The sequence below is a fragment of the Uranotaenia lowii genome, chromosome 1 (genome assembly GCF_029784155.1).
Source record: "Uranotaenia lowii strain MFRU-FL chromosome 1, ASM2978415v1, whole genome shotgun sequence".
Classification (NCBI taxonomy): domain Eukaryota; kingdom Metazoa; phylum Arthropoda; class Insecta; order Diptera; family Culicidae; genus Uranotaenia; species Uranotaenia lowii.
The window spans coordinates 155,056,534-155,069,800 of record NC_073691.1 but is presented as its reverse complement, the minus strand read 5'-3'; the positions used below and the strand labels follow the sequence as shown (position 1 = coordinate 155,069,800).

Here is a 13,267-nt window from a genome sequence, read left to right as displayed (position 1 = left end):
ACGGCCATGTCGATAGATATATAAAGACTAGGGATCGTAAAAATGTTACCATTTTTTTTTGCTGCGCCTTACTGTCAGATGTACATATGTACGAAGCGTGAAGTGGCGCGCGCCAACTATTTGTGAGATCCGGTTTTTGAACAGGGCGGCAGCGTGTCGCGTGCCATGGCTTTTGTTTCTCAACTGAACTTCTATCATAGATCGGCGTTTTTTTTTGTTTTGTTTTAAAGGTCAACAAATTTATTTTATCGTTCTTTTTGTTTCGAGAAATAAATAATTCTTTCAATAAATTAGGGATGATATGAAATTCAATCGAGTGGGTTTTTGAACAAGGGAAATGCGCAAATAATACATATGAAACTTGATTTTTCTTGTTTTGTTTTTGGTAAACAAAGAATGAACTTATTATATTTAATTAGGTAAAACGTATAAGAACTAAAGCGCGATTCTTAAAAGGCAGTCTTGAGATAATTCGATAAGTTCGAACAGAAATTTTTTTTTGGCGAATGATCTGTACGTTATTTTAAAGCTAGTTAACACTGTTTGTGGCGTATCGTTGCTGGTGACTTCCTTTCGGTTGCAGTTCTTAGAAGCACTTGCGGTGGACGATTCCTGGGCCGGATTCGTCGTATTCCTGCTTGGAGATCCACATCTGCTGGAAGGTGGACAGCGATGCCAGGATGGATCCACCGATCCAGACGGAGTATTTGCGCTCTGGTGGGGCAATGATCTTGATCTTGATGGTGGACGGAGCGAGGGCGGTGATTTCCTTTTGCATACGATCGGCAATACCGGGGTACATGGTGGTACCACCAGACATGACGATGTTAGCGTACAGGTCCTTGCGGATATCGACGTCGCACTTCATGATTGAGTTGTAGACCGTTTCGTGGATACCGCACGATTCCATACCTAGGAAGGATGGCTGGAAGAGAGATTCTGGGCAGCGGAAGCGTTCGTTTCCGATGGTGATAACCTGTCCGTCAGGGAGTTCGTAGGACTTCTCCAGGGCGGTCGAAGCAGCGGCGGTGGCCATTTCCTGTTCAAAGTCCAGGGCAACGTAGCACAGCTTTTCCTTGATGTCACGAACGATTTCTCGTTCTGCCGTGGTGGTGAACGAGTAGCCACGTTCAGTCAGGATCTTCATCAGGTAATCGGTCAGATCACGTCCAGCCAGATCCAGACGGAGGATGGCATGTGGCAGAGCGTAACCTTCGTAGATGGGAACAGTGTGGGAAACACCATCACCGGAGTCCAGCACAATACCGGTGGTACGACCGGAAGCGTACAGGGACAGGACAGCCTGGATGGCGACATACATGGCGGGTGAGTTGAAGGTCTCGAACATGATCTGGGTCATCTTCTCGCGATTGGCCTTTGGGTTCAGAGGAGCTTCAGTGAGCAGGACCGGGTGTTCTTCTGGGGCCACTCGCAGCTCATTGTAGAAGGTGTGATGCCAGATCTTCTCCATATCATCCCAGTTGGTGATGATTCCGTGCTCGATCGGGTACTTCAGCGTCAGGATACCTCGCTTGCTCTGGGCCTCATCGCCGACGTAGGAATCCTTCTGGCCCATACCGACCATCACACCCTGGTGCCGGGGACGGCCAACAATCGACGGGAACACAGCACGTGGCGCATCGTCTCCGGCGAAACCGGCCTTGCACATACCGGAACCATTGTCAACGACCAGCGCGGCAACATCATCGTCACACATTTTGGCGGATTTGGATTATCTGGAATTGAAATGGAGAAAACCAAAGTTATTTAAAGATCGAATAGCGATGGAAATATTTGCCTTCACAGTTCGAGCTAACGGCAGCTGTGGGGACTATGAATTCAACAACCGAGCAATATCTGCTGCGAATGACGTGATTGTGGAATCAATCGTTTTTTTTTTGGAAAATTCAGTCGGTGTTCTACCTTCATCAGAGACTATTTTTGGCTGCACGAATTAATAACACCCACCGAGTTCTAATTAGCTCTACCCAATTCGTTCCGGGAAATTTCCAATTATGGTCATCTGGGCGGCAATATGGGAATGTACGGGGAAAATTGCATCATCGAATTCCAAAAACCGACCAAACACGTTTAGTATTGGCAGTCGGACTCAGTTCGGGGGTAGCTCAAAGCGCTTAAAGTTTCGATTTTTCTATGCTCGAAAATCAACTAAGAGGGGGTTAAAAAAAACTGAAAAATCAAACCTTCTATTTTCAGAATGGTGTTATTTCGAAAGTTCGAATTACTCGGAAATAATTCAGAAATGTATGTTTTGAACCGTGATGGATGTTTTGTAGTAATTTTGGCTATTTTTCGGTCTAAGGATTCCACTTAGCTTTTGAAAGGCGCGACGTTTCGACCATTTTTGGTGGTCTTCCTCAAGGGAATTATCTGTACATCTGTGTATGGAATCTATCCCATAATTTGAAAAGTAGGTTGAAGTAGCTGTGCGACCATACAATATTGGAATAAAAATCATTATTTTTCATCGATTAAAACCAAGAGCAGCAAACACTGGACTCCTAAACGTTGGACAAAAACGAAATTGACAAGAAAAACGGATTATCTGTCCGTTGTTATTGTCAATTTCGTTTTTGTCTCTTGAGAAAGACCACCAAAAATGGTCGAAACGTCGGGAATTTCAAAAATTTGATTTAATCCCTAGACCGAAAAATAGCCAAAACTACTAAAAAATAAATCAGAAAAATTGATAAATAGCTCTCTTAAACAATTCATACTAAAAATAACTGTTTTACAAGCAGTTGTCAAAAGCTACATGTAAGAGAAGCTTAAAACATGAGAAAACTGGAAATGGACTGATTTTGAACAAACATCGTTTTGGTAGCCGCCGAAATGCTTGTTCCTTTTTTTTATTTGAAAAAAAAAAACTGGCTGTTGGGTCTAAGAGTTGAAACCAATCTGGATTGATTTTTTGAGTAAAAAAAAATAAACGAATTAGATAGAAAAGATGAAATATAAACTCCACATGAATACGAGGTTGAAAGGAAACGAAAACTTTTATTTTGCTTTTCGTATAAGTTGAAATATCTCAGCTATTTGTGGATCAGGGCCGTAGGATAAAAATAATTTATTTGGCAGATTCTTCTTGAACAAAGTTTTAAACCAATATCTTTAATTTTAATCGAGTTTACAAGAGTTCTACTAATCTGATTTGAACCGCAAACTTAATCTAAAACTTTTATTATTGATAAATATATTTTTTTCAACCAATGCTTTAAATAGTCATACTTGTGGTTCAAGTAAATATAAAAAGTTTTTCCTTGAAATGAAATCTTCAAATACACTGCCGGCCAAAAGTTTGGGATCACCCGCTAAAAAAACATGCAAATTTTGATCGTTCATATCTCAGCCGTCTTAGGACATATTGCAAATCTTATGATCTCATTTGAAAGATAATGAGCAATAGCTATTTCGGAGGTATTTTGCCCATAAATAATGTTTTAGTTATGCACCTAAAACTTAACCTAAAGTTAGAACATTTTCAAAAAATTGCCCTCAATATTCAAAGCCAATCATCTCGCGATAGGGTGAATCAAATTTCAAAATTTGAGATGCATTAGAACCCTTATTCTATACTTCTCAAAACACATTAAAAAAGTTTTGTGCAAAAATTTAAGAATGTACTTATAATTAATAAAATAGACACTAAAGTTATCGTCCAAACGTTTGGGATCACCCCTCAGTATGGTGTATCGGCCAAAAACATGCAAATTTATCTCATTCATATCTTTCTCATCTAACATCGTATTGCAGATCTGAAGGGTGCATTTGAAAGCTTAGGAATTGTTGTTTTTCATAAATTCATACAAAAATTATATTTTGAAGTAATAACCCTTAAAAATTTACCTGAAATAAATTGTTTTTTCAAAATTTACACTTATGATTGTGAATTTTTTATGGTTATGGATTTAAAATATATTTTTTTAATGAATTTATCAAAAAAACAACAATTCCTAAGCTTTCAAATGCACCCTTCAGATCTGCAATACGATGTTAGATGAGAAAGATATGTATGAGATAAATTTGCATGTTTTTAAAAGAATGATTCCAAGCTTTTGGACGATAACTTAAGTGTCTATTTTATTAATTAATAGTACATTCTTAAATTTTTGCACACAATTTTTTTATTGTGTTTTGAGAAGTATTTAATAAGGATTCTAATGTAACTCAAATTTTGAAATTTGGTCCACCCTATTACAAGATGATCGGCTTTGAATATTGAGTGCGATTTTTTGAAAATGTTCTAACTTTAGGTTAAGTTTTAGGTGCAAAACTAAAACATTATTTATGGGCAAAATACCTCCGAAATAGCTATTGCTCATTATCTTTCAAATGAGATCAGAAAATTTGCAATATGTCCTAAGACGGCTGAGATATGAACGATCAAAACTTGCATGTTTTTTAGCGGGTGATCCAAACTTTTGGCCGGCAGTGTATTTGAAGATTTCATTTCAAGGAAAAACTTTTTATATTTACTTGAACCAAAAGTATGACTATTTAAAGCATTGGTTGAAAAAATTATATTTATTAACAATGAAAGTTTTAGATTAAGTTTGCGGTTCAAATCAGATTAGTAGAACTCTTGTAAACTCGATTGAAATTAAAGATATTGGTTTAAAACTTTGTTCAAGAAGAATCTGCCATATAAATTATGTTTAACAATAATACTGGTCAATATGTTTTCAGTTAAATTAAAAAAAATAAATTCTAGGTTTCTCAAAAAACCAAACTGACTATGAAACGGCGATTGCTTGTAATTAAAATTTGAATCCTAGATGAAATTTTCACATTGATATTCTAATCTGATGATCTGTTAACACAAATCTTGATTATTGGGGCTTATTCTGCGACTCGAGTGACGTGACTCACGAAATTTCACTCCTTCGTCCTGACTCCAGAAAATGCTTCAGGAAAGAAATTTGACTATCGATGAGATCTGAAGACCAATAGCAGCTCATCCAAATGAAAATTTCGAGCCTAACGAGGATATTTAAGCCAGCAAAATGATATGAAATTCCGTAAGTCACGTCACTCGAGTCGCATAATAAGCCCCATTATACTTATCTTCGACCTGAATTGGAATTTTCAATTTTGATTCCGATTCTGAGTACTGCCTTTTGAAACTGAGTTCGAAATCTGAATTCAGAATATATGTATTGAAAAACGATTTTAGAATCTAAGTTTCCTGATAATAACTCTTACTAATTATGAGCCAAAAAGCGAAATTTGTATCAGTATTCTCAACCAGACATCAATTATTTGAATTTTGAATTGTTGGCTATAAATGTGATTTTTTTTCTTCAGTTATTTATTCGATATTCAAGTTGTGAATCTGAAAAACATTTTGCAATTTTGGACCAGCATTATGAAACTTTCTTTAGATCCAATTCTGCATAAGAATCAGGAGTGAAAATTTCAAATCTTAAAAATGGTTTGTAGTTTTAAATATTTTCTTTTCATATTCTCAAAACTCATCGGAATCATATTCATATTCATATTCCGATGAGTTTTGAACATAAAAGATTCAAAAGCAAAACCGGTATTCGAATCAGAATTTTTTCTCAATGATGCTCCAATAAACTGGATTCAGAATCCGAATTCTTATCACAGACATAAAATTTTAATGTTTATAAGCGAAGTTGGAATCACAACATCCGGGATTATTCTAGCCTAAGGTTACCAGATATTTTTCCGGGGTATTTTTTTTTCCAAATTTCCGCCAATATCAAAATCATTAAATAAATCATGAAACACCCACTTAACTTTTGTTCATCGAAATAAATTAGAGATGATTTAAAAGTTTTAAGCTTTGAAAAAATCTTTCATAATAATTTTGTTAGTATTTATTCAGAAAATTTAAAGTAAAATGCATAATTTTAATGACTTAATTTAAATTTTTGCTTGATTTTACAAATAAAGTGCTAAATTTCGGGAAAAATCTGTGCAATTTGGCAAGCAATCTTATTGAAATTCGATATTCGGGACTAAATTTCTATCTATCTATCCAGCTAGATTTTTGTTTGAAGTTTCGAGTCGAGATTGTTACTCTTGAATCATCCTAGTCGTCCATCATAATTTTATTTGAAATTTGTAATTTTTAGTTTTGAGAGGAACATTTTGCTTGGCATTTTTTGACCTTCCTGGGAAGGGGGGGGGGGTTTAACCTTCAAAACACCTCCCCCGGTTCTTACGGCCATGGTGTGGATCCATTTTTACAAAAAAAAAAAAAATTAAGAAATATAGTTATGAGTCAGCCTTAACATCCAAGAAACCATAAGCACTAACAATTTGTCAAAATGCTATCCAACAACAGATATAGAGCCTATCTGCTCTCTCTTAGCACTGTGAGCTAGTTTTGGCGAAATTTACTGCTATTTTTGTGCTTTTTGGGTATGTTTCAAAATTTGGGAAAAAATGGTTGAAGTATTTTAAAATTCAAACCGAAAAAAAGTTCTTTAGTCCTTGTGGTTGTTTTATTTTTCATTAAAAATTTACCCTCAACGATTATTTTTTTCGTAGAACACAAGTTGCATGTTATCATTAAACTAAACTTTTGTGAATTTTTCGAAGAAAAAAGTTTGAGTTTTAGAGGGTAAAAAACTTAATTATATTCAGTGTGCAAATCATTTTTTTACAAAAGATATTTAAAAATTAAATTTAAATACAGACCCCGTTCGTTTTTGGCAACACGCCCGAACATTTAGTGTTGCCAAAATCGAATGTTGCCAAAATTAAACGGTTTTTTTTTTCTAAACTCTTTTTTTCTTCATTACTACAAATAAACTACTAGTAATATTAAGTCGATTTCCGATCATTTTTAGTAATTTTCCATTATGTTTCTGATGCATTTTGCACTTTTCTTGTTTTGTTTTTTTTTGTTCATCATTTTTTAGCAATTTGTTGTCATTTTTTGTCTTCGGTTTGTATTTTTTTTTCTTAAATTATAACAAATTTGTTTTTTTTTGTCATTTTTGAGTACATTACAATTTACAAAAAAAAATTTTTTCGGTATTGTATTTTATCACCATGAGAGAACGTTAAAACATATTACACCCGGAAAATAATAAAAAGGTAAAATTTACTGAGATAGCAAGGTGAACGCTCGTGAAAGCCAAAAAGGTAACATCTACCTCTTCGAGGTGAAACTCACCTCACAGCGAGGTAAAATTTACCTGAATCGAGGTTGGAAAAAAGGTACAATTCACCGAGAAAAAAGGTGAATCCAAAAAAGGTAAATCTTACCTCCTAGGTAAAGGTAAAGTTCACCTGATTTGAACTGAATAAAAAGAAAAGTATGATTCTCTTAGAAAAAAGGTACACAGAAAATAATAAAAAGGTAAAATTTACCGAGATAGCAAGGTGAACGTTCGTAAAAGCCAAAAAGGTAAAATTTACCTGAATCGAGGTTGGAAAAAAGAATCAATTCACCGAAAAAAAGGTGAATTCAAAAAAGATAAATGTACAATTCACCGAGAAAAAAGTGAATCCAAAAAAAGGTAAATCTTACCTCGTAGCGAGGTGAAGTTCACCTGATTTGAACTGAATAAAAAAAAGTATGATTCTCCTAGAAAAAAGTGCACAGAAAATAATAAAAAGGTAAAATTTACCGAGATAGCAAGGTGAACGTCCGTGAAAGCTAAAAAGATAACTTCTACCTCTTCGAGATAAACTCACCTCACAGCGAGGTAAAATTTACCTGAATCGAGGTTGGAAAAAAATTCACCGAAAAAAAAAGGTGAATCCAAATAAGCTAAAACTTACCTCGTAGCGAGGTGAAGTTGACCTGGATTGAGCTAAACAAAACGGTACAATTCATTTCGAAAAAAAGTAACTATTTGCCGAACCCGTTTATTGAGGTTAAGTTGTTTTGTCGTTCAAGGAGGAAGTTTTGCTTCGTGTCCAATATGTGAAAATTGGAACAGAAAGAATGATAAGTATTTTCTTAGATATCATTTAGTTGTGCAGCTGGTTCTCGTCATGTCATAATACTTTGCTTTTGTTCAAGATCGGACCAGACGGTCCTGCAGGAGGATTTTTTTTCCCGGGATATTAAGCCCAATGGGTTTATTCATCCCAACTGCAGGAGGATTGTGGCTAGGCCATGGTTTTTAAAACACGGTGATATATTTAAAAATTAAATATAGGGTGAAAATCCCAATTTATTTGAAATAAATATCAGTTTTTCATGAATTTGTTTTTATTTTTATGAAGAAACCAATTAAACCACTTAGCATTTACCTTTTAAATTAGTGAATGGGAAAAGGGTATTATTTACTATTTTTCTAGGTGAATGCCGAAAAGGTAAAATTTAACTTTTGCTAAGTGAATTGAAAAAAGGTAAAATTTACCTTTTTGACAGGTAAAATTTACCTTTTTAAAAGGGTAAAATTTACCTCGAAAGAGGGGTGGAAAAAATCACCTCGCTTCTCGGTAAATTTTAACATTTTTTTTTATTTCCGTGTAAGGCAATGTAAAATCCGATGTTGTCAAAAAACGTATATTATTTTTAATATGGTAGATGCATAACTATTTCAACTTTGTTAGCGAACCCAAGATCAGAATGAAAATTGAAAATTTCAATGTTTTTTTCCACAGCTAAACACTCGAAATAATAAAGAAACTGAATCTAAAGTAAAATTCACGTAAACATGAATTACTGCAGTTCTTTGTGTTCTTTGTAGAAACTGAACTACTTCCGAATAAAACACAAGAAATTTACACGAAGTCTTAGGATATATTTATATTTCCTTTCGACTTTTTTTCACTGACGCTGCAGGTTTTACATGATATGACTCTGATGAAAAAAGAATGATCATTCATGCGGGTCAGAATATAGAATTTTAGACTAGTTTAGTTTAGTAAAGAAAATAAATAAATTTATTTTCCTGATTTTGCTCAAACCATTGGTAAAATGAAAGACTTTAGAGTACCTAGATGAGCATTATCACAGGAACAATGAACATGTTCAATTTCAACTGAGATTTTCGACATTCGCTTTATTAAAATTCTTGACAACTCTACAAACATTCAAATTCAACATAAAAAAAAAAACACGTTAAACCCAAATCAAATTTTTGAAACACCAACGGTCTTGTAATTATTTTCGCAATTTGCTTCATTTGTGTTATTTTATAATTTCCGAAAACCCACAGTAATTTACTGGTTGATCATCTTTAAATTTCACAAACTTCCACGAACCGAACTGTACTACTGTTTTTTTTCATCCAGAAAACTGAAGAATGCCACCCACAAATTTCCATATAAGGAGTTGGTCCACACAAAATCGCTTCGCTATCGTTTCGTTTTATTGTGACAAAGCCTCTCAGTCACGGTCACTAAGAACAATCACGAGACAATTCAGTCACTACTAGCAGCGCCCAGGTACTTGAGAAAGCGCAACCTATCGATTCGCTATCTTGGGGCGCTGATAAGATTCACATTTAGACGCGTATCGGTGCTGCGGTTGTTGATTTATAGTTCTCCTGAAACAGATCACGTGTGGCGAATCACTCTGGCCGACGTTAGCTTCAATTGACACTTGAAACAGGCAATGGAAGAATCTTCCGCAAGGATCTCACCTAATAAACTTCCGTTACTTGAATGAACACAGAAAACGATTCTGTTTTTGGCTGTTTTTTTTGTTTTTGGTCGCGCTCTGTCCCGTGGACGTCCGGTATACTACTGGCTAATAGGATTTGGTATAATCCAATATTTATACCATCCCTTGGTCGCAACTTTTCGGGAAAGAGCGAGTGTGGCCGGACCAGAACGATCCCGCAAGCGTTGGCGTGGGCCGGACAGCTGCCTGGTCCGAGAAAACACTTTCTTCGTGTCACGGAGAAAATTCGGCAAGGAGTGGGTGGTAAAGAGGAGATTTTCTTTCGCGGCGCGCAAATAACACATGTGAATGTGGGAAAAATTTTACTGCGATGGAAATGTCTTGATTGGAACGTCAATGCTGTTCTAGAGCGAACATGACTTGTACAATTTGGCCACATTTTGAGTGCCATACCGTCACACCGCGCCGTAACCGTTATCAGCTGATCGCGAGATTAGTGATATCTGTGTGTCCTCCAATGGAAACAATTGGCTGTTAGATTTCGTTTAATGAACTGTATATTTGTAAAGTATTCATTGGTGATGCGCTATCAAGATAATTGCATAATGGCTTAAAAGCACTTGCGGTGGACGATTCCTGGGCCGGATTCGTCGTATTCCTGCTTGGAGATCCACATCTGCTGGAAGGTGGACAGCGAGGCCAGGATGGATCCACCGATCCAGACGGAGTATTTGCGCTCTGGTGGGGCAATGATCTTGACTTTGATCGAGGTGGGTGCCAGGGTAGTCAGCTCCCGCTGCATACGGTCGGCAATTCCGGCAAACATGGTTGATCCTCCGGACAGGACCGTATTGGCGAACAAGTCCTTACGGATGTCGACGTCGCATTTCTTGATCGAGTTGAACACCGTTTCATGGATGCCAACGCTTTCCTGGCCGATGAACGATGGCTGGAATAGGGTCTCTGGACAACGGAACCGTTCATTACCAATGGTGATGACCTGCCCATCAGGAAGTTCGTAGGACTTTTCAAGTGTTGAGCTAGCCGCTGCAGTAGCCATCTCCTGTTCGAAGTCCAGTGCTACGTAGCACAACTTTTCCTTGATGTCTCGAACAATTTCCCGTTCGGCAGTTGTGGTGAAGGTATAACCTCGCTCAGTAAGGATCGTCATCAGGTAATCGGTCAAATCCCGACCGGCCAAATCCAATCGAAGAATGGCGTGTGGCAGTGCGTATCCCTCATAGATGGGTACGGTGTGCGATACTCCATCACCGGAATCCAGTACAATACCTTGAAAAGATTCAAATAAATTCTTTTAACAACAACTCCCAAAAGACCTCGCCAACAACTTTTTCTTACCGGTAGTTCGTCCCGAGGCGTACAACGACAGCACAGCTTGGATTGCTACGTACATAGCTGGGGTGTTGAAGGTCTCGAACATGATCTGGGTCATCTTCTCCCGATTGGCTTTCGGGTTCAATGGAGCCTCCGTCAGCAGCACCGGATGTTCTTCCGGAGCAACTCGCAGCTCATTGTAGAAGGTGTGATGCCAGATCTTCTCCATATCATCCCAGTTCGATACAATACCATGCTCGATCGGATACTTCAGCGTCAGGATACCTCGCTTGCTCTGGGCCTCATCACCGACGTAGGAATCCTTCTGACCCATACCGACCATCACACCCTGGTGCCGGGCACGGCCCACGATGGACGGAAAAACAGCACGTGGCGCGTCATCTCCAGCGAATCCAGCCTTGCACATACCGGACCCATTATCGATAACCAGCGCGGCAATTTCTTCGTCGCACATTTTGATTCGCTTTGCTGCTGCTGCTCACGTACCTTCCGTTCCGGACTAAAGTGTGTGACAACTGTCGATGGGTCATTTATAGCCTATTGATAAGCGGCCCCGTCGCGATTGGTGTTATCTAGGAAGACTTCAACACACCATCATTGGCACTGCACGTAGATGTGGACGCCGGATAAGCGTGGTTCAATTTGCGTCAAATATTAACTCACCAGCTGGAGAGCAAAAATTACAATACTTGCCGGCAGCTCGAGCAACTCGAGAAACATAAAAATGATTATTTTACGATCGTTCTGGCGCGGCAAGTTTGGAAACGCCTTTGTATGGGTTTTATCACTCACTCGGTGGTCACACCAGTATTCTGGAAAATTGAGGATTTTTTTTTTCCGGTGGACACATTAACCCACAATCCCTTACATCGGGACAAATACGGTAGCGTTTGAAGAAACTATCGCGGTGGGCACGATAGACACCTTTTTTTTAGGAAACACATAATTCTTTTTCAAAAAAATTGGACAAAAAGGCATAAAGCTTAGCTCATTTAGAAATGGGACACTTTCTTTTGCTGATAACTCATTTCCTAGTTATCGGACATACAAAATTTTGACAGCATTTTTATTATAATAGTAACTTACTATTAGTAAGTATTAATCTAATTATGATGATCGTAGCAATCTTAGAAATGTACTCTTTTAAAAGTAAGTCACTTTTATTCCTTGCGCCCCCACATCTGCTAAGAGGCTATGGGCCTATTTTGAAGAGTTTTTCAGCAAGATTTTCAAGAAGTAAAACCAAATCGAAATGGTTTCAAGTTCTTCAAGCAATTCCTCATGCGCAGCTGGAAACAACGCAGTCCAGAATTCGGCGAGTTCTCCTGGCATCGAACGCCTGATTGGTCGCGAAAATTGGGCAACCTGGAAGTTTGCTGTCCAAACGTTCCTGGAGCTTGAAGACCTGTGGTGTGCCGTAAAACCGAACCAGAAGGAGGACGGAGCGTTAGAGGCTGTCGATTTCGCGAAGGATCGCCGAGCAAGAGCCAAGATTATTTTGCTTCTTGACCCAATCAACTACGTGCATGTCCAAAATGCACCAACGGCTCGGGAAGTTTGGATTCAGCTGGAAAAAGCCTTCGAGGATTTTGGATTGTATCGCCAAGTGACCCTTATCCACAAGCTCATCAAGACCGAACTTTCTTCGTGTGGATCAATGGCGGAATACGTCAACCAGATCATTTCCACCGCCCACTAGCTCAACGGAATCGGTTTTGTCCTGTCGCAAGAATGGATCAGAACATTTCTTCTGGCCGGCTTGTCCGAAGACTATCGTCCGATGATAATGGCATTGGAAAATTCTGGTATCCCCGTGACTGGCGACGTGATCAAAACGAAACTTCTTCAGGAAACTCAAACCCCAACAGCGAACACAGCGTTGACCGCTACCAAGAAAGCAGTAAGTAGTGTTCCTGTTAAGAAGAAGAACGAGAATCCGGAGGGGTCCTAGGTGCCGGAAATGTTCGAAATACGGACACATCGCTAAGGAGTGCCAATCAGCGCGAAAGGAAAACGCATTTTGTTCTGTCTCTGTCCTTTCCACGTTTCCTCGGCTAACGACGACGTTTGGTTCTTCGACTCCGGAGCAAGTGCACACATGACCAAATAACGGAATTGGCTACAAAATTAGAACCGTCGGATGGAAATGTGGTAGCAGCGAACGGTGGTTGCATGAAGATTGTTGCAACTGATGAAGCGATTTTGTAACCGAAGTCCAAGGCTGGTCCAATTCCCGTGAGCGACGTCCAATTTCTACCTGAACTTTCTGAAAATCTGCTATCAGTCAATCAGGTTGTAAAGATAGGTCACACCGTGGGTTTCAAGAACACC

General features: G+C 38.3%; 2 protein-coding genes across 2 annotated transcripts; both read right to left on the bottom strand.

Annotated features, from left to right (window-relative positions):
- Nucleotides 1-449: 449 nt before the first annotated feature.
- LOC129740618 (actin-87E) lies at nucleotides 450-9,752 on the bottom strand. Its single transcript, XM_055732330.1, has 2 exons — nucleotides 9,600-9,752; nucleotides 450-1,736 (listed from the first exon to the last, which is right to left on the bottom strand). Exon 2 carries the CDS (start codon nucleotides 1,715-1,717, stop codon nucleotides 587-589), a length of 1,131 nt encoding a protein of 376 aa, XP_055588305.1. The 5' UTR covers nucleotides 1,718-1,736; nucleotides 9,600-9,752; the 3' UTR covers nucleotides 450-586.
- A 367-nt stretch (nucleotides 9,753-10,119) lies between these two features.
- On the bottom strand, nucleotides 10,120-11,442 carry LOC129740619 (actin-3, muscle-specific-like). The gene is made up of 2 exons (XM_055732331.1): nucleotides 10,940-11,442; nucleotides 10,120-10,870 (listed from the first exon to the last, which is right to left on the bottom strand). The coding sequence occupies exons 1-2, from the start codon at nucleotides 11,388-11,390 to the stop codon at nucleotides 10,191-10,193; spliced, it is 1,131 nt and encodes a 376-aa protein (XP_055588306.1). The 5' UTR covers nucleotides 11,391-11,442; the 3' UTR covers nucleotides 10,120-10,190.
- Between the last annotated feature and the right edge of the window lie 1,825 nt (nucleotides 11,443-13,267).

Excerpts from the sequence above, each read along its gene's own strand:
- LOC129740618 (XM_055732330.1), bottom strand. The coding sequence starts at position 1,717 with ATGTGTGACGATGATGTTGCCGCGCTGGTCGTTGACAATGGTTCCGGT.
- LOC129740619 (XM_055732331.1), bottom strand. The coding sequence starts at position 11,390 with ATGTGCGACGAAGAAATTGCCGCGCTGGTTATCGATAATGGGTCCGGT. Across the intron at positions 10,871-10,939 it reads CGCCTCGGGACGAACTACCG|GTATTGTACTGGATTCCGGT; the intron begins GTAAGAAAAAGT and ends AATCTTTTCAAG.